The sequence below is a fragment of the Siniperca chuatsi genome, linkage group LG7 (genome assembly GCF_020085105.1).
Source record: "Siniperca chuatsi isolate FFG_IHB_CAS linkage group LG7, ASM2008510v1, whole genome shotgun sequence".
In the NCBI taxonomy this organism is placed as follows: domain Eukaryota; kingdom Metazoa; phylum Chordata; class Actinopteri; order Centrarchiformes; family Sinipercidae; genus Siniperca; species Siniperca chuatsi.
In genome coordinates, this window is record NC_058048.1 from 17665393 (window position 1) to 17684086 (window position 18694).

At 39.6% G+C, this 18694-nt stretch overlaps 2 protein-coding genes across 5 annotated transcripts in view; both read right to left on the reverse strand.

Annotated features, from left to right (window-relative positions):
• Positions 1 to 971: 971 nt before the first annotated feature.
• On the reverse strand, positions 972 to 11143 carry mlf1 (myeloid leukemia factor 1). 2 transcript variants are annotated; one of them, XM_044202390.1, is made up of 8 exons: positions 10945 to 11143; positions 9492 to 9654; positions 5911 to 5955; positions 3911 to 3994; positions 3664 to 3792; positions 3027 to 3186; positions 2429 to 2567; positions 972 to 2228 (listed from the first exon to the last, which is right to left on the reverse strand). In XM_044202390.1, exons 1-8 carry the CDS (start codon positions 10989 to 10991, stop codon positions 2162 to 2164), a joined length of 834 nt encoding a protein of 277 aa, XP_044058325.1. In that variant the 5' UTR covers positions 10992 to 11143; the 3' UTR covers positions 972 to 2161. The 2 variants fall into 2 exon arrangements, with proteins under 2 accessions (XP_044058325.1, XP_044058326.1); XM_044202391.1 differs by lacking the exon at positions 5911 to 5955 and having other exon boundaries at positions 10945 to 11137.
• Positions 11144 to 12039: 896 nt separating this feature from the next.
• Positions 12040 to 18694, reverse strand: part of rsrc1 (arginine/serine-rich coiled-coil 1) — a 121704-nt gene continuing 115049 nt past the window's right edge. For all 3 annotated transcript variants that reach the window (XM_044202388.1, XM_044202387.1, XM_044202389.1), the window contains exons 8-10: positions 17296 to 17402; positions 14863 to 14970; positions 12040 to 12491 (exon numbers count right to left, since the gene is read on the reverse strand). In XM_044202388.1, coding sequence (XP_044058323.1) covers positions 12399 to 12491; positions 14863 to 14970; positions 17296 to 17402 — 308 coding nt within the window. In that variant the 3' untranslated portion in view covers positions 12040 to 12398. The remainder of the gene's footprint in view (positions 12492 to 14862; positions 14971 to 17295; positions 17403 to 18694) is intronic.

Sequence of the window (18694 nt, forward strand, 5' to 3'; positions counted from 1 at the left end):
TAAAGTTTTATAAGATTTAACACCCGAAGTAGTAAAAGGGAAGAAAATGTCAGACTCAAAATTTACAGAGGCAGTAGAATAAAGTGTCTTTTCAATAAAAGCGGTCACATGCATTGAGTAATAGTCAAGCTCTTTGTCCTTGGAGGATCCTGTAAAAGTATCTGATTTAACTCATACTGAAGTAGCAGTGTTGATATAGTGGGGCAGTGGTAACACCCGGGGGAATTTAAAGAGTAGACTTTTTGGGGTGGGGGAGGAGAGGTTAAGAGATTTACAAAGATTCATATTGTAACGGACTGAGTGACATGTTAGTGTTTAACTGCAATGAGTGTCACTGTGTTAAAAGATACTAGTGCAGCTACTGAGGGTGTCAATGAACATGTTAAAAGTTTAGACGCTGTTAAACCTGTCAGTCATTTCAGCTGCCTGTGACAGTGATTTGTGTGACTGGCAGAGAGTTAGGAGGGGATGTTTGTTGTTCTCCCTGTTAGTTTGGGGAGCGAGTCGTAGCGAGAGGCTAGTGCTCTGTATTTCTTGACTGAATGAGGACTCAGCTTACACATGGATCCTTGTTGAGCTATATATTGGTCAGAGGCTCCTCGATTCACTGCTATTTGTACGTTGAAGCTAAGGGATTCATGCAGTCGGATACACAAGCACGTGAGAGGGGAGCCTGGCGGTCTTGCAGCTGTGTTACATCTCAGACCAATCTGAGCTACTGACAAGTGCTTAGATCCAAAAATACTACCCTGGGTCACTACCAAACAAGCACAGCCAGAGGTTCATCACACACTCATGTTCTCACAGACGTCTGCAGGCCTACTGTCACATACATACAGTTGTTCATTAACGGTCATTAAGCATTTGTAAATTTAGACTAACTTCTTCCATTCTTCCTCGTCAGTTAATATTAAGGTGAAACTGGTTTGGGACTGACTTAAAAAAAAAAACAACCAAAAAACAACACCAGATGAATCTTCATAATTTCACATTTTTATTTTCAGACAGTCTGTGTTGAAACAGAACTTATTTTTAAAGCTTGAAAAAATATACAAGAACAAAGCTCAAATTATTGAGAATAATCCAGACGTTGTCAAGATATTGTGCTGTGCAGCACGGAGTTCATCAGATGAAAAACAAGAGAAACCAAAGTAACATATAAAAAGGGAAGAGTATTATTTTTCTTTTTACAAAGATTACAGCAGATAAAATACATATATCTAGAGCATCGGGTACTAGACAATATAATTACAAAAAGACAATTTAGATAAGTGCATTAGTGGATTTCAAACAGTCAATAAGTCACTATGTTTTTTCTTGTTCCATTATGAAAACGAGCAAATTCTATTCGTCTGATGCAAAGTGATATAAATGAATTGCTCTTTGACTGTTAATGTGTAATGATATAAGTAGTGCCTATGACCCTTAATTACATGTTAATGTGTTTCTTATGCATGAGTTTATTTTAATCTGTTTTAACACTACTACATCCATTGAAATACTAATGACCCTTTTAGTTTCCTGGTTGTTGTGAAAGATTAAGGACACTTTGTACCTTTACTGTACTGTTCTATAAGCGCATAAGAGAATTAATACTGCTGGTTTGCATGTTCTACAGCCAACACACTACAAATCACATATATTGCACAATCCTGTCGACCATTCTCCAAAGCATACCATAGGATTTTAGATTTATTTTTTCTACCTTCATTTAAGTTAATGACACTACAGCATAAAAATTAATTTACAGAGACCTTAATGATACAATTTTTGATTTTGTTATAGCCCATATGCCTCGCCAACCACCTTATGTCTTGCTATCTTCATGTTTATATGTGAATTGTGTTAAGATTCAAAATATTAACAGTAAGACCTGTGAAAAAGCAGAATAAATGTCCACTGTAATGGGGCGGCCATCTTCAGCAGGTTTTTAATTCTCGGAAAGTTGTTTTTCATATTGTGAAGTATGCTTCAGAAAATGGGCAGCAGTAATGTGTAACGTATAGTCTCTTTAATATTTCAAAATCTGGGTCAGTGTCTTCCAATTCTGTCTATCTTGTTGATTAAACCAGTGTGTATGTGTGTGTGTGTGTGGGTACAGAGCACCAGAGTGTACTGTACGATGCTTGAAAGACTTTAATAAGCACACAAACAGATGTTTTTACTGCTTTGTCAAGCCTGAGCCTTTCGTGTTGCTTTTACCCTTAGCCTTGGCCTTTGATTGGTCACTGTGGAAAATACAAAACAAAGTAAATAATCACAGTTCAAAAGCTGAATTAACTGCATTATCATGACATGATAACATACTTATCAAAACGTACTGTATGTGTCTGCTATCAGTGTCTCCCACTTGTTTGTCATTTGATCCTGAACTGCAGATTCTGGCCTGTCTTCAACACTACATGGGGTCTGAGCATGTAATACTGACCTGTGGGCCTGCTCAGAGCCGGTGAGGGCTGCCCGGTTAACACTACGGAGTCGGGGTTCCTTCAGGCAAGACATGGGGCTGGATGGCTGAAACTTTGACACCTTCTGTTGCCACTCATCGTCAAAAGACTGTGCTTCGGCTGGGGGTGGAGGATCAGGATCATGTTAGGCAACATTCGTTCTGTGGACTGATGGCCTAGAAATGCGTGGACAGTGGCACTTACAGTGGAATAATGTGGCATTCAACTGGCCGGGCTACTAAAAAAATCTACTGAACTTATCAAAACACATAAACATGTATGATCTGACCACATTCAGACATCTGGAAAGTGCTGAATGACCAAAGATGGTCCTAAAACTATGGCTGGCTGATATACCAGTATTTACTGTTTATTTATTATTGTAATGGTGTCTTGTTTTTTTATTTTAAATATTGCGAATCATGGTACATAATTTAATTGTCAAAATTAAAAATTGCAGTAACCGTGCATAACTACTGCAGCAACTCAACGAAGAAGCAGAATTCAGGGAGTTGAGAGCAGACTATCAGGGGATGGAAAGCAGCCTAACTATTTGCTCCCAGTCTTACTTTCACGTACATTCATCCAGATTCTGAAAGTCCTGGTTGAACTCCTTCTCTCCTGTTTTCTTGTTGTATTTCTTCTCAACAACATGTCCCCTGTCCTGGATGTGGTGACCAATGGCCATCTTCTCCAGACCACTCTCAGAGTCTTTAACTGCTCGCCGGGTCTCCTTGATCTGGTGATAAAACATTATTAAACCCATCAGACACATCAGTTAGTCCATTAAAAAAGCAGATTAATTCCAGAGATTAGCAATCAACATGTTTATTTCCTTTACTCCTTTACATAAAACGTCCAGTCAGAAAGTGGACAGTTGGACGGTTTGAGGAGACAAACACGTGCAGTGTAGCTAATAATAGTATTAATGGCTGCATTCCATTTAGGAGTGCCAGTTCCAGGGCCCTGGTATTGTGTGTGCAGGATCACCGAAATGATCTCTGGCACACCTTAATGGAACAGAGCCATCATATGCCACTGTGAGAGCAGTTTGCTTGCGATAATGTCCTCACAAGGAAAGGCCAGGAGGAAGATATCACCATGATCACACAGGAAGGACAGAATGAGTGAGTCTTTAACAGACAGATTAACTTCTCTGAGCTCAATGTACTGAACTGTGCTCTAATGTAGTAAGACATCATGATGGGGTACTTACCCCTCCAGGGGCACGGCGTGTCGATGAGGTCGCCTGGAAGACCTTGGGAGGCTCATTTCCAACCTTTGAATATGTCATGACTGACGAGGAGCTGAATGAGTGGGTGTTTGTATCTGTGGACATGTTCTCCTTGAACACACAAACACACACACTGCTAAGCAAATACAGTTTATGTGCCACAACATTCGGAGAAAGCAGCAAAACAAAAAAGGAAGAGAACACAAAGTCATTATACGAGTAAACTCACAAAGTTTCTGTGCATCTCCTCCATCCTGTTTCTCATGTTGGCCATCATGTTGTCGAACATGGCGAAAGGGTTCCTCATCATGTCCTGCACAAACACAAAAGAGGCCAGAAGATTTGAATGGGTGGGCTCGTATGCCACACGGTCACTAGGCATTATCAGCTCGTAAACAGCTCCATCATGTGTACAAACATACATGCAAAGAATACAGTGTGCTAAATGCGTCTTGCATGTGTGTCATCTGGGACACTGTAACCAGGACATTCACATTTTCTCACCTTACAATATGTGACCTAGTAACATTTATAACAAAACTAGAAACCAAACCCTGCATGCAAATAAACATGGTATTTATGTCTTTATTTAGGGTTTTTCCTGTATAGAGAATTTAAAGGTGGCCCACTTGCTCCAATTCTGTGCTGCTTTTACCAAAACCTGAGCATGTTGTATTGCGTTAAATGCATCAACTTGACCGCATGTTTGATAAAGGTTGGATTTATTGCAATGCATTTAACGATTAAATATTATAAGCAAGATACGATTATCTTGCTTGTAATATTTGTTGACAAACTTGTAAACTGTATTATTTAAATTTAAAAAACACATTTTAATCACTGTCATTATTATATAAATGCAAAGCACCTCATGGAACTGGATTGTAACTCACAAACTCTTAGTTCTTGGGACCCAGTGCATGTTCACATTTATCTTCCTATGTTTTTAAGAAACAAAAAAACAAAAAACAAAACAAAGTTTCTGTAGGTCACAGTTGCTGGATTTTGAGTCAGGAAAAAACCCTGTACACCACTCAAGTCAGTCATGCATGTCGCAGTAAGATGCCATCAATCACCATGCATTCAAAATTTGTTCACATTAGATATTCTGTGAGGGGGCAGCCACAAAGATTATTTCTGTGAAAATAGACCAAATCTGACAGACACAGATGCATCATCAGCCTTGTACAACAGACACTCCTCATTAAAATATAATCAAAGGAACAAGGGTAATGATGTTGCAGGACATATTAGATTTTGCAAACCTCAGAAAGCAACCTACTGGTCATTCCACATACTGGACACAGTGTTTCCACAAGAATTATTTTGTGTGGCAGTAGTGTGTGTGCTTTTTTGAGGGGGGTGTAACGACAGGTTGATTAGTTGTGGGCTGCATTCATAATATTCCCTAAATTCTGCAATTTACTTGTTGTAAATTTATATTAATCTAATCCATTTCTTTCACAGTTAAACTGCCCTATTATACAGAATGTGGAACAGGCATCTCGAGTACAGTAAAATTTAACTTGTTTAAAAATCTTATCATTGCCTGAGGGCAGGCACATTAACATGTCTGACTAACCTAGTACCTGTAAAGCAAAAAAATCCTGATATTGGGTAAAGATTGGCCAATTAGCCTATGTAGGCAGACCCATTGAATGCTACTGTACACAAGTGTTTCAGTTGGATCCCCTTGGTGAAAACATCTACTTTACATAAAAGAGCTAACTTAATGTTGGATGTTGTGTGCAGGTGTTCTCTATTCCAAATTAATTACTATGTAAAATCAATATTTTGGCAAATATAAGTAACTTCACTTACTACTTGACTCTTAGTGTCTGTGGAGAAATGAACAATTAGGAGATACTACACTGTTTAGCGTTTTGCAGGTAGTATTTTATCCTTCACAGTTCGCACTTTTCTATACATTGCAGTTACTACTATACCAGTGCACTTTTACAGCCTGCACATCCTGAGGGTGAAGTGTTGGTGGCCTCAAAGAGAACAGGTAAGAAGTGAGCAATGTTCCAATTAGGATTTCGATTAAACCATACTGAGTTAAAATGATTGCTGGCAATATAATGATGGGAAATAACACAATCTTGTGAACATGGATTGGCATGATTGTGTAAATTTGGCGGGAAAGTAGAGGAAACACTGTGACCAGTTATAGAGTTGGAGCATGCACTCATATGATAGTGTAGTTGAACAGCAAAGGACTCTACTGACCGTGCTGCCAATACTGCCGAAGGGCAACAATGACCGGCTCATATCCTGAGGATTCAAACAGTATCAGTTTAGCAACACAGCATAGTATTGTATAGCACACACACAAATCATGTAGACTTTTTGCATGTTTGTTGAGGTTGTTGCCAGTAAGCTGTTAGGTTGTCTTACATCGGCCACTAAGTCGTTGACACAGCTACACAGAGCTCTACACATGGCCTTAAGCACAACCGTTCAAGGCCATGAACCTTCTGGGAGCGCACACACCAAGGAGTGACAGGCCAGTGAGAAGGGAGCAGCCTGCAGTCTTCAGTCAGACCCTGTGTTCTCTGGGCCAAAACCGCAGGTGTTTATGACCCTGTGGCCCTGGATAAGCATCCTAACAGCCATCGCTATGTGTGTGTGTGTGTCTATTTTCTTGGGGTGTGATGCACAGGGGTATTGTGCGTAATCAGCGGGGTGTTGAATGACTTGTGTTCCATGTGTAATTGGGTCGCATTGCCAGAGATTAGCGTGGATTTAACACTGAAACTGAGCTTCATTCTAGGAAGGCTGCAGTGTGCTGGATGGACCAGTCAGGACAGGGATCTAACAGAGGTCAAAGAGTCCAAGGCTGCTCTCTCAGCTCTTTTCAAATGTCAAGCTGATGTAAAACGCTCCTGACCAGTATCTCTGAAGCCTCACAGCCAATTTTATCCCAGAGTGGCATGTAAGAACTAATAAATGCCAGTTACATATCTGCAGCATTATATTTAGACCGGGGTTGAGCAGAGGAGAGATTGAGGGTGCAAAATAAGGAATGTAGACCCAGTCGTCTTTAACACATTATTTTAGGCTGTCTGGACAACTGCAGATTGACATTCTCTTTTCTATTTCTCTTTCAATCTGATATTGAACCTGCCACTGTGGCCTCTGAGGCAGGTTGCTCCTGGGGGAGCTATGAGTTACACCATAAGGGACATGTACTGCAGATATGATTCATACTTAAAAGGACAAGTAAGGTTGTTCTGCAAACGCTTAGCTCCTAGGAAGTGCCGCATCAGGGAGTTAGAGGCTCTAAGAGACTGCTCTTAGAACTAGAAGACCACAGAGAAGATAAGGAGGCACTGAGTCTAACTTGAATGTGATGTTTTTAAAGCTGCTGTAGGTGAATAAGGGGTGTAGGAACTGCTTAATTTCACATTGCCAAACTTTCCTTCTCACTCTGTTTTTACAGTGTCAGAGCAGGAGGAAAATCTGACTCAAAGGGTATAAATCTACAACTGAGACAATAGTGGCTCTAGTTACCGCCTTTTCCCAGCCCTAGCACCACCAGTCTTGCTCAGTACAAACCATAGAATCAAAGAAAGTACATCTAACTTGTACTTGTCATTTGACTGTACTTTTATAAACAAGTGCCTAGATGAATGAATGCTTTGAAAGGTGATATGAACCAGGTAGTGGATAGTGACAAGAGACTGGGAAATGTGAGAACTCATAGCGGCCTTGGAAGGTAAGACAGGGCTTATTTTCCCACAGGGAATCTAATGCTTAGCAAGCTAATACAAGAAGTACAAGCCTTCCAGCATTATGTGGCCAATGTGTGTGTGCATTTCCATGTGTGTGTGTATTTGCATGTCAGCATGTTTGTTAAAAGAGTTTCCCCCAGGGGATCAATAAAGTATTTCTGATTCTGATTTCTGATATTTTGTATGCTGTGACTGTGTGTAATTGTGCTTGTGAGCATGTTTTAATACTGTATGTGTGTGTTTATGTATGTATTTCTGTGTGCACATTTGTGCCTGTGATATTGGAGAGCAGTATGAGAGTGAGCTGTCTGTCATCTAGCTGCTAATGCACCAGCGCTGCCATGGCATGTTCTGCCAAACAGATGGACCAAAAGAGCAACAATGAGAAAACAGAGTGTCCGTGACATCCGCACACATGCCTTTACAATGCCAACAACACAGCACTGGAGCTTCAGCCCTCTGACCACTGCTGGGCACCACAAGATTGCTCCTTATCTTCAGATAAATGAGTATGTGTGGGAGTGGGAGAGCAGACTTCTGTGATAAACTGTGGATCCCTATGGTAATTCAGTTAACCTTAATTTCATGTATCTTACCATACAGTAGGTTTATTGTTCATGACAATTAACAAAGCAGTCTAGGGACCAGGAGGCTCTAGCAATCTTTTTTTCTTTCAAACCACAAAGCTCTCACATCTGCTTCTCCTATGCAACTCATGATCCAGCTTAGCAGAACCCTACCTTGTTTTTGCAGCACAAAAACAAGGTAGGGTTCTGCTGAGCTGGATCACAAGTTGACACATGATTTAATCTACTGTATTTTCATACTGATAAGTAACCAATATTTTGTCAACAACTGACAGACAAGTCAAACAACATTTGAAACATATACAAAAAGAGTATATTACTCCTAATATTAGATTCAATGATTTGCTTAGATGGACATTTTGCAGTGTAGCTCCATTTCACCCACTGTCACTGAGGTCATTAGTCAAACACTCCTTTCCCCTCCTCAGCTGGCATTAGCTAGTTAATGGCATGATGCTAATAAAGAGAAAGCAGGTTGCTGGCTATTGAGGCTAGGCTTCTACTGAAAGTCATTATCAAGGATAAATATACAGGCTCTTATGAGGTAGTGGGATTAAAGCAGGTGACAGGGACTAAGTTTGACTTAGCAGTGATATATAAGCAGTACACGGGCTGATTTGATTTGGAAAGGTTAATGGGTGCAAAACATGGTAGACCAAAACTACCCCCCTGCCTGCCTTTTCATTACAATGCTGCACAAATAACATCAAAATGTTCCAGAGCAAACAAAGGGTCCATGAGAACTCTCTAACCACCATACCTTGATCACATATTGAAAGGCCACAGCTTTTACAGCCTTAGCTTATACAACAGAAGAGTACGAAATGAAGGATTTATGGGGAAGCAGTTATATTTGGAGACAAACTATATTTTAAGTTAACATGACAACTAGGCCAACTAGAATGAGATCAAAATAAACTGTTATTTTCAGCAGCAGCTCACCTCGGCAGAGCAAAGCAGAATTCTCTGGGGTCCTATTGGTTTGAGTGTTAAAGAAGTCTGTACGTGTATTTGCAAGAAAACAGTGTGTCAGTGGAACAATGCACTATAAATAGGGCTCCTCAGGGCTAGATATAACTGTCCAGAGAGGCCAATGGGGTTACCCTTCCACTAAACCAGAGACTCACATGGCCCCATACCTCAGTGAGTGGTGCTCTAGTTACATTGCCAGTGGCCAGCTTCCACTATAACCTTAGTAAACTTGGTACTCCCTCCAAACACTAATGTTCGGTGGTTATAAGCCCATGAGCAGTGGACAGAGAGGGTCTTAAGGCCTAACTGTATGAGTGAACTGCTGAAGCAGAGGCTTCACCCTTCATCCCACATAGACCAAAATGATATGTATGTGGGCTAGTCAGTCATGCCTCTGCACACACATATGGATACTGTAACACACTGGGTAGAGCTTTATTGACCATTACTTGAGTCCACAAGTAGACAAACTACTCAAAATTGTAAAAGGAGTGCGTCTTTAAACGCATGTTCTCACCCTGTGTTCGCCCCTCAGCGCCGGGGATGTGCTAGGATGTTCTGCCATGTCACGGCCATGGTTTCTCCCATCCATTATACTGGGCATTAAGGGTGCGCCGTATGGCTCAGAGAAGCTACGCATCATCTGCCGCATATGTTCCCTGTGAGCCCGGAATGGATCCCTATGGCAGAGGAAGAAGAAGTAAAGACAAAGTGAATCTCAACATTCATTAAGGAATTCTAAGCTTATCTGCAAGATGATGTTGAGGACTGCAAATCACGATAAAGGTTCCTGGAGAGGAAAAAGAAATGAAAAAGTCTCTACACCACATATACTGTATACTCTACTCCTTTTATAACCTATGACAGCTTGGAGCCCATTACAGATAAATTCTTCAATCAACACAACATATTGAAATAAGAAGCACCCCTAAAATAATTTCTGCCACCCTTAAACCCGCCTTAGAAGTCAGGTCAAGTGTGGCCACACTAATTTAGCAGGTGTTCATTCATGTAATAAGTCAAAGTGATTGTAGCACAGTGTGAGTGTAGATAGTTATTCACACATGATAAATTACTAATTACTTTCTCTAACTTATACTGGAAAGTTTGTTACTTAAAACTGTAGTTGTTATTTCCTTCCTAAAATGATACAAACCTGTGTCAAAGTTTAAAGTACATGGATGGACACAAAATAAATGCTCTACTACATTATAAAGTAACACCTAGTCTCCCCTGACATTTTTTATGTACCCTTTAAGCTTACTTTAAAACATGTAAAGCTACATAAAAATCGGTCTCTGTCCTCACAGCCGTCGTTCCATCTTATAGCAGCTGTTGCTAGGTTACGGCTTCTTTAAATTGTAACTGAAATGGCTAATGTAGCTAGGTTACATATGATTCAGTACACTGTTGAAGTTCAGTGTAGCGATGTGATGCGACTACGTTCAAATTTGCTCAATGCACAGTGGCAGTAATATGACAGAGCCCAAGGAAAACAGTTAACAAGCTGCTCACCTTAGTTATGTGTAGGAAGCTACAATTTATTATTTTATAGGTTACAAATCTAGTGAGCCAACGTTAACCAGTAAAGTAAGTTAAGCAACGTTAGGCCTAATGTGTCAACGTCTCGTTTGGATAAAAATAATAATTAAAAGTGGAACTACATTTGACTTCTTCTGCAGTAACTCACTCGTTTATTTAACGTTTGCCTAGCTAAAAAATAATAAAGTTAACAATTAGTGTATTAGCTTGTGGGCATACCTTGGTGTTAGCTAGTTTGTTTGTTTGTTTGTCTGGGGTTTCTATCAGTGTCATAAAGTCTATCTTGACTGCGATATACAACTTCAAATGCTATTTATCCCCGTGATACACTGCTACTGAGCTTATTTTAATTGATGCATTATGAGAACAACCTACAAGCCAAAACATTCTAACAATAACAGATTTAATACAACAGTTTATCTACTCACGACAATAACGGATCATCATCAAACTCCCTGAGATTACTGTTGAACATTTCCACGGACTGTGAAGCTGTAAACAAAAACGGAGACAAATATTTTAAATAAATAATCCGTTCCGTCCCAGCTCCACCGCTCAGCCTCGGTAATGTTAGTATAGAGGAGGTTGCACGCAATATGATTTAGAACCAAACTCACGCCGACACCGGCCACGTGATGCGAATCCGGCCCTCGGATTGGCTGGCTATTCAGAGCTTTGACCATGGGCTGTATGTTGTGGTTGGCTGTCATGGCAACGGAACTCTAGAAATTTCTTAAAAATAAGAACTAAAATTTTAGTATGTTGCCTATACATGTCACCATAACATTCGGGTTATCTAACCCTCTCAGGAGCTATGGAACCCCTATGCAGTGTAAGTAACTGCATAGGGGTGAGGTGAAGATTAAATCACATGAGGCAAGTCTCTAGGATTAAATTACTAGACTATTTACGTTTCTAAAGTTTTGGTTTGGTAGTTTTAATTGTAGTGTGTGAAGACAGCCACTTGACACATGTGAGGAGGGCATACACACAAATTCCACTCACACAGCAAAGCTTAATGTGTGTGCTTGCAAATCATTTTGTACATTCTCATTTATTGTTTCATTATAACACTGACTATTTGGAGGGTACTGGAGTGACACCCGTGTCCCAGACTCAGTATAGATTTACCATCTGGCTGTTCCACAAATAGGCCTTAGAGTGGATTCTACACTGCCTTAAATCCCTGCTCAAACAGGGACACAACATTGAATAAACATAAATCACTGATCAGTATATGTATATATTTAAGAGGATAGAAAAGTTTAGGATAGTTTACTCCAGTCTTATGTCAATCCAGATGCAGACTAAAGAGATAAGATTACCTCAGGGTGAGTGAGGCTACTTGTAGTAAGTTACTGTATGGCTGGGTGACTCGTTTATCTATTTCTATCTGAACATACTGTTGCTAAAAACACAACAAGTGTTACAAGTTTTTGGTCTAGAGGGAGATGCTGTTTCTATCGATGCAATCCCACTTACAGGTTTATCTCTATCATTCACCCACAAAAGCACAAGACAGGTTTCACTCCAAAAAATCACAGCTATCTTTATTTACCGAGTTGATTACAAAAGACAAAATATATCAAATGCTACTTGTACATGATAAAACAGATCACCTTATCTGACAATAAGATCTTCCTTCCTTCATTAAAAATAAATGAAGCCAAATAAAGAACAGCAGATTGTTTAATTGAATTACATTAACATTAATAAAATAATAAGCACATCAGGACCAAAAAATTGCTCATTTTCTTAAGTTTTTACAATAGGTAATGGATAAAGTAAGAAACGTTGTGATGTCCTAAAACAAGACAGACACAATAAAAGCAACTGAAACTGCCCTGGGAACAGGAAGGGTCTTCTGGGTTTCCGGTGTCCTTTAGGTCACAGGACTTCCCATGAGCCTCTCCTGCCGCAGCGAGATCAGTCTGCTGAGCCACAGCTCCTCAGCCTTCTCCTTGTCCATGAACAACTACAGGACAGTATAGAGAGACAAACGTACAGATAAGGACAGGGACCACAGGACTAAAGGGAACCACCAACATCAGGCCCACCATTTAAGAACCAGCGTTGCTTTATTTTGTTAGAGCACAGCTATGGATTGATAAACATCTCAGCAGAACAAACCAAGAATATTAAAAATAAAATTTAATTCTAAATGATAGGGCAAACAAAAAAAAAAACTGCATTTCTGATATATGTAGAACAAGCCAAAACATTCTAACAATAACAGTTAATACAACAGTTTATCTAATATAAAGTATAAAATCACAATCTTAGACATGAGTGAACTAATTGCTTGGTCTTTAAAATATTGAAAAACTGTGAAAAATGCCTATAACAATTTCCTAATCAGTTGTCTTGTTTTGTTCAACTATCAGTCCAAGGAACCCAAAAATATTCAATTTACTGTAATGTAAGACAAAATGACTTAAACAATCAATGAATTATCAAAACCAATTATTATTTTTTTTTTTTTACAACTCATGTTTGCAGGTTTTAACTAGCAGCCAGTTATTAACATGTTTGTGATCTTTGTCTTTGAAGTCCTCTGAAAGCAAATGAGTCAGTGTTTTTTAAATTCCTCTGCCTGTCCGGTATACAGAAACAGGTTATTACAGGTATACACACAATATACACTCACCTTTACAAACCATGGGCACATTAGTTCTCCCCAATTCATATACCTATTTAAGAATAGAGACTTTCATATGTTGTACAGATTGAAAAGCGCTTTGAGGCAAATTTATGATACTGCACTCTATAAAAAAAGTGACTTGACCAACACTGGTGGAATTTGTTGGCCACCCCAACACATTTCTAGTTTAATTGCTTCTTTTGAACTTACCAAGAGCAGTTGTATTCCATAGTCTACTCTGGCACTTGAGTCATTACCAACTCCTGATGACGACTCCAGTGATTGTAACCGTAACGTTATGGCTGCTCAGTCCTACTTTCCAAAACCTCTCACATGAAGAATGTGACAGAAATGAATGAGCTATGTTTCCTAGTAAGTTCCTGAGCCTGGCACAGAGTTGTCAGTACTCCCCATTGACACCCATGTGACCTCAGAGTCACAGTGATGACGCTCTAATACTGGAGTGAAGGCTGTGGTATCTTACAGGTGTTGTAAGTCTTTCTCTGTCTACTCACTGCAAAATGCACGAGAAAAAAACTTTATTTTAAACATAGAACTCATGTAGTTCTGTGGGCCTAGCGATGTGTTAGGCCTACGCATGTGACTTGTACTCATTGCAGTACATCACCAGCTGTAATGATATTGATTGTAAGAGGGCTATAAAACTGCTGCTGCAAGTGTCTGATGAATAAAGGCATCCGTTTATTAGGAAGTAGCATAATGACTATGAGACTGAGAAGCCAGGCTGGGGCATAGGGGAAAATTGGAAGATTATTTCTGTATTCACTGTGTGTCTCTGAGTTAGAGTTAATGTTGACATGCTGGCTATGTGTACATACTGTACATCTATGCGATGATGTGTGTATTATTATGCAGATTGTAGAGCTACCCCAGCCACCTCAATCCTTCATTCCTAACCCACGCTGCTTACAGCTGCACCGCATGTTATCTGTGTGTTAGATTCAACACCAGTGAGTTCTTGTCTGTCGGCCCTGCGCTGGTGTCATGGTGCTAATGAGGCTGTGTGTGTGGGATGACAGTATCTGGGCTGGGCTAATGGGACTCATCTATTCTAATTGGAAGTGGAGCTGGAGCTGAAACTGAGGCCAGGGCCCGCCTGGGGCATATTGCTACCATACATCAGCCTGTCTAAGGGTGCGTATGTATGTGCGTATTTGAGCTACGGGGCGGTGTGTGTGTATTTGAGGGGGTTATCTGCATACGTCAGGGCATAACTTAGTTTCCCCAGTGGAGATAGATGACTGGGAAGCCCCAGGGAGCGTTATTGGAGTTTAAAGTTTCCTTCTCGTTTTTCATCATTGGTCGGCAGGCAGGGGAGGAGGTGATGTTAGGAGGCTATAATCTAGTATAGTGCAGTGTCCCATACTATATGAACCACAGTATCAGAATATGCAGGAATGGTGTAAATAGTGGTGGTGGTGTTAGTAGCTGCAGTAGTATTTTTAAATGAAATTTTTTACAAAGTTTGTCCAATCAATAAGCACCATACAAGACGGCACCAAAAGATAAAATGACAAGAAGCGAGTTCAACTTTAGCTGTGCCAAAGGATTGGAAGTTGCTCATTGGCTCAGAGGGTGTTAAAAAAGTCTGCATTATAGAACTGCATGACAGCTTGGTGTGATATTGAAGCAAACCAAAAACTCTAAACCTAACAGTGAAAGGATTTGCCTTGTGAGAACTTACACTGGGATGGGCGAGTGTGTCACTGTCATTGTAGACTATGGAGATGGGAAGAGTGACGTCCAGAGAATCTGCCCTCTCTGACTCCAGCTTCACTTCGGCTGGCTCAGTCTGTACTCAAAGAAATACACAAAACATGCAAAAATGTGTCACACTCAAGCTAAAATGAGAGCATTTAAATAAGCTTTAGAGTACCTAAAGACATACTGATACAGCAACATGATTAAATATATGCATATAAATGGTAGATGCGATTAATAAATTGTGAAAGCAAAATTTTATAAAAGAAAAAAAAATTAGCCAAAGTAACAACAGTAATAACATATACATACAATATACATACATACATACAATACAATTGCATGTCTTTTAGCACATATATTGCTTCATTTCCTGTTGGTATAAAACATTAAAGTTTGTAGATTTCTGTACACTGACACTAAAAAATATACTATAAAGCTTGGTATATATTACATACTATATACATTTAGTATGTAGTACAGAGTTGGGACCCAGAAAAGATTTATGAAATACAATATGACATTTGTCCAGCAGATGGCAGTGAAAGTCTGGCTCATGCGATAAGCGTCTAGAAAGCAGTGTGTTAATAGTAATCAGCTAGTATCCTTAATCTGTTTCTTATGTCTCATCTATCTGTGTGTGCGTGTATTTGTTTCTCCCCTCATATCTTCTGTAAGTGAGTCTAATTGTGCTGAATCAGCAACTGCAGTGTGAGTGGGCTCATGTAAATATTCAAACACTTCATGACACCTAAAGCTAGGCGATCTGTGCCGCAACATTCGACACCTTTTGTTACAGTTGAAGCCAAAGGAAATATATCTTCCCCTTTCTTTACAACTAAAAAATACTTAAAGTAAGGACGAAGGTTCTCTGTCCCATGAGTCCAAGCTGATAGAAAGAAATGTGATATTTAGAAATTATTCTTCCTCCATCCTCACAGGTATTACTTAAAACTATAACGATGGCCTGTTCTCCTTGTTGTACTTGATAAAGAAGAAATATCAAAATGAATACTTTGTCAAGTCCATTCATGTTTCAAACACTCCTAAAACCAGCCCCAGAGCAAATGTTTACCCAGTTGGAACGATTTATTTAAAATTCATTTGGCAGGATACAAAAAGTGAGCGAGATATAAAACACACTGGCTAATAAGTATGGTGATGTGCCAAATATCAGATAGTACAACTAGTCATCACAATTCTTGCTAATAATAATAATAATAATAATAATAATAATAATAATATGCTGAATATACATTTCTAATGAATGCAGCTTGCTTGAAATCTTAAACATCTTTGGCAATATTTAGTTTAAAATGGTTTAATTAATTATCAGTTTCATTACATAACAAGTAACCCAATGGTATTGTTTAAATGTGTAGTATATTTAGCCATTATTCTCTTCCTTACAGCCAAAGATGTGACATAGCTAACTCTGAAAGACTATGAAATCTTCCCAACTGAGGATGAATCATCTGGATATCTTAAGTAATATTTTACTAATGTTTGACTAAGAGATTAATCTGAAAACCAACAAAGAGCTGCTTATTAAAAAATGTGTAAACTTGAGTTTGTATTTTATTAAAGCACTTCTGTTCTCAAAAAGCAACTGGTTAAAATAATGCAGAACTGCATCCCTTTGTTGTACTTCAAATACTATTTTCTATATAATTTGAAGAAAACAAATTTTCTATATTATGTTTTTTGAGGTGATTTTACAGTATGAATCCAACTTTATACACATGTGAGAACAGACCTGACATGTACTTTTTCCCATCTAGGAGATTTAGGTGTGAACAATGAAAGACGCTACCCAGCTGGATAGTTGAACCTGGTTAAGTTTCAAGTTCAATATGTGAAGAGGGCATTACACTCTCAAGCAGGGAAGACAGAATGCACATGCAATCTGTGCAGTCTGCCCAGGCCAGGGCAGATTGGCGTAGTCCAGTCCAAGCTGCAGCCACATGGGTCTTGACCTTTGTCGGACCCACAAAGATGTGTCCCAAAAGTCTGTGCATGTTTGCTGTCACATGTTGTCGCCTATCTTTTCAAAACAGTCATGAGCCCCAACAAATCTAATTCCTGCTCCTTCAGAGACATTTCAATAATGACCTCTGTGTTTTGTCTGCATCTGCACAACCAGAGGGGGGAGAAAGAGACAGAGGGAGGAAGACAGAGGATGGCTGTTGCCTGCTGTAGCTTTTGTGTGGGTGCTGCCGCTTTGGAGGCGGAGAACAGTGAAGCGTCTGATGAAACCGTCTCAGGTCGGAACAAACGGCGCTGAATGAATGTTTGATTTGGTCTGGGCTGTCTCTGGACAGACGGCACAATGTTGCAGAGAGGTAAATTCAATAAGAGACAGAGTGAAAAGATAGCGAGAGTGAGGGGTAGGGAGAGAAAGAGAGACAGAACGCACCTTTATATCATCCCTGGATGATTTGAAAGCCTGAGGAACAAAGGAATCACTCTCGATGGCCTCAATGTCCTTTATCCTTCGCACTTGCTCCTCCAGAGAAGTTCCCTCTGAAACACATGTTACACAGAAGAGAGGCTATGAACAAAAGCATGCACACATGTCCAGAAACACACACACGTACACGTACACAGACACACAGAGGGTCAGCCATCCCTTGTCATTCTCTGAAAGGCACCAGATTTCATTTGGACTGGGCTTAGTTGATTGTATGTTATCTCTCTGTATAATGCTCTTTGACACATACAATACGAAATATCTGATATTCCCCTATTTTAATCTTGGCCACCATGATAAAGGACTCTTGCTTAGCCAAGGGCATAGAATTACTACAAAAGGCAAGTGGAAAAAAAATACTAACAAGATAATAGCCAGACAGTGAATTACACTCAGATAATGCATTCTAAAATAATCAAAATATGAACACAAACTTGCTGCAATGGAATTTCATTATGGAGACTAAATCTAATTAGGTTTCATACAGTTTTCATGTATCAGAAAGTATTTTGCTCTGGCTTGTCCAATCAAACAAAAAGACAGAAAGGGTTTCCAGTAAATTACTCTTGGATATAAACACATCAGGATTCTGCATATCAGATAATAAATCATTTCAAGAATTCAAGAGCAGTCTTTTGTAGCGTAGGAGGGCAAAAATAGGTGTGCTAGGAAAGTTAGCAACAGAAAAAAAGAGTCTGAATGCTTCCATTATTCTCTGGCTGTCAATCTTTCCACTGATCAGTCAATATTCATCCCCCTCTCCCCCATCCATCCGTCCTCTCCTGCACTCTCCCATCTCTCTATCTGTCAATCCAGCAGACATCCATGTTTCTCTGCGCCGCTCATGTAGGCTGTGTCATGAAAACAAGTACACAAATGGGAACACATACACACTCACACACACACACACACACACACACACACACACACACAAAGAACACTGGGATACAAGTACTCTCACATGTACATGTGTTTGCAAACTTATATACTTTGCACTCACTCATGGCTGGCATAAATACGTACATGCTACACACACACACACACACACACACACACACACAGCATGCAATTCGAGCTAATAGCAGGAATTAATTCAATCCATTAGAAGCTACAGAAAGGGTGTCACAACAGATCTTCATGGCCCTGATGTTTAATGAATAAATGAATATTTGTTCCGGCATTCACAGGAAAGCATCACATGCTATCACACACACACACACACACACACACACACACACACCCTATTATAGTTCATAATAGCACTCAAACAAACTCGGTTTTGATTTAAATGCACTGCAGAATTGGACAACTGAGTGACAAGTGGAATTAAGTCTTCCTATATGAC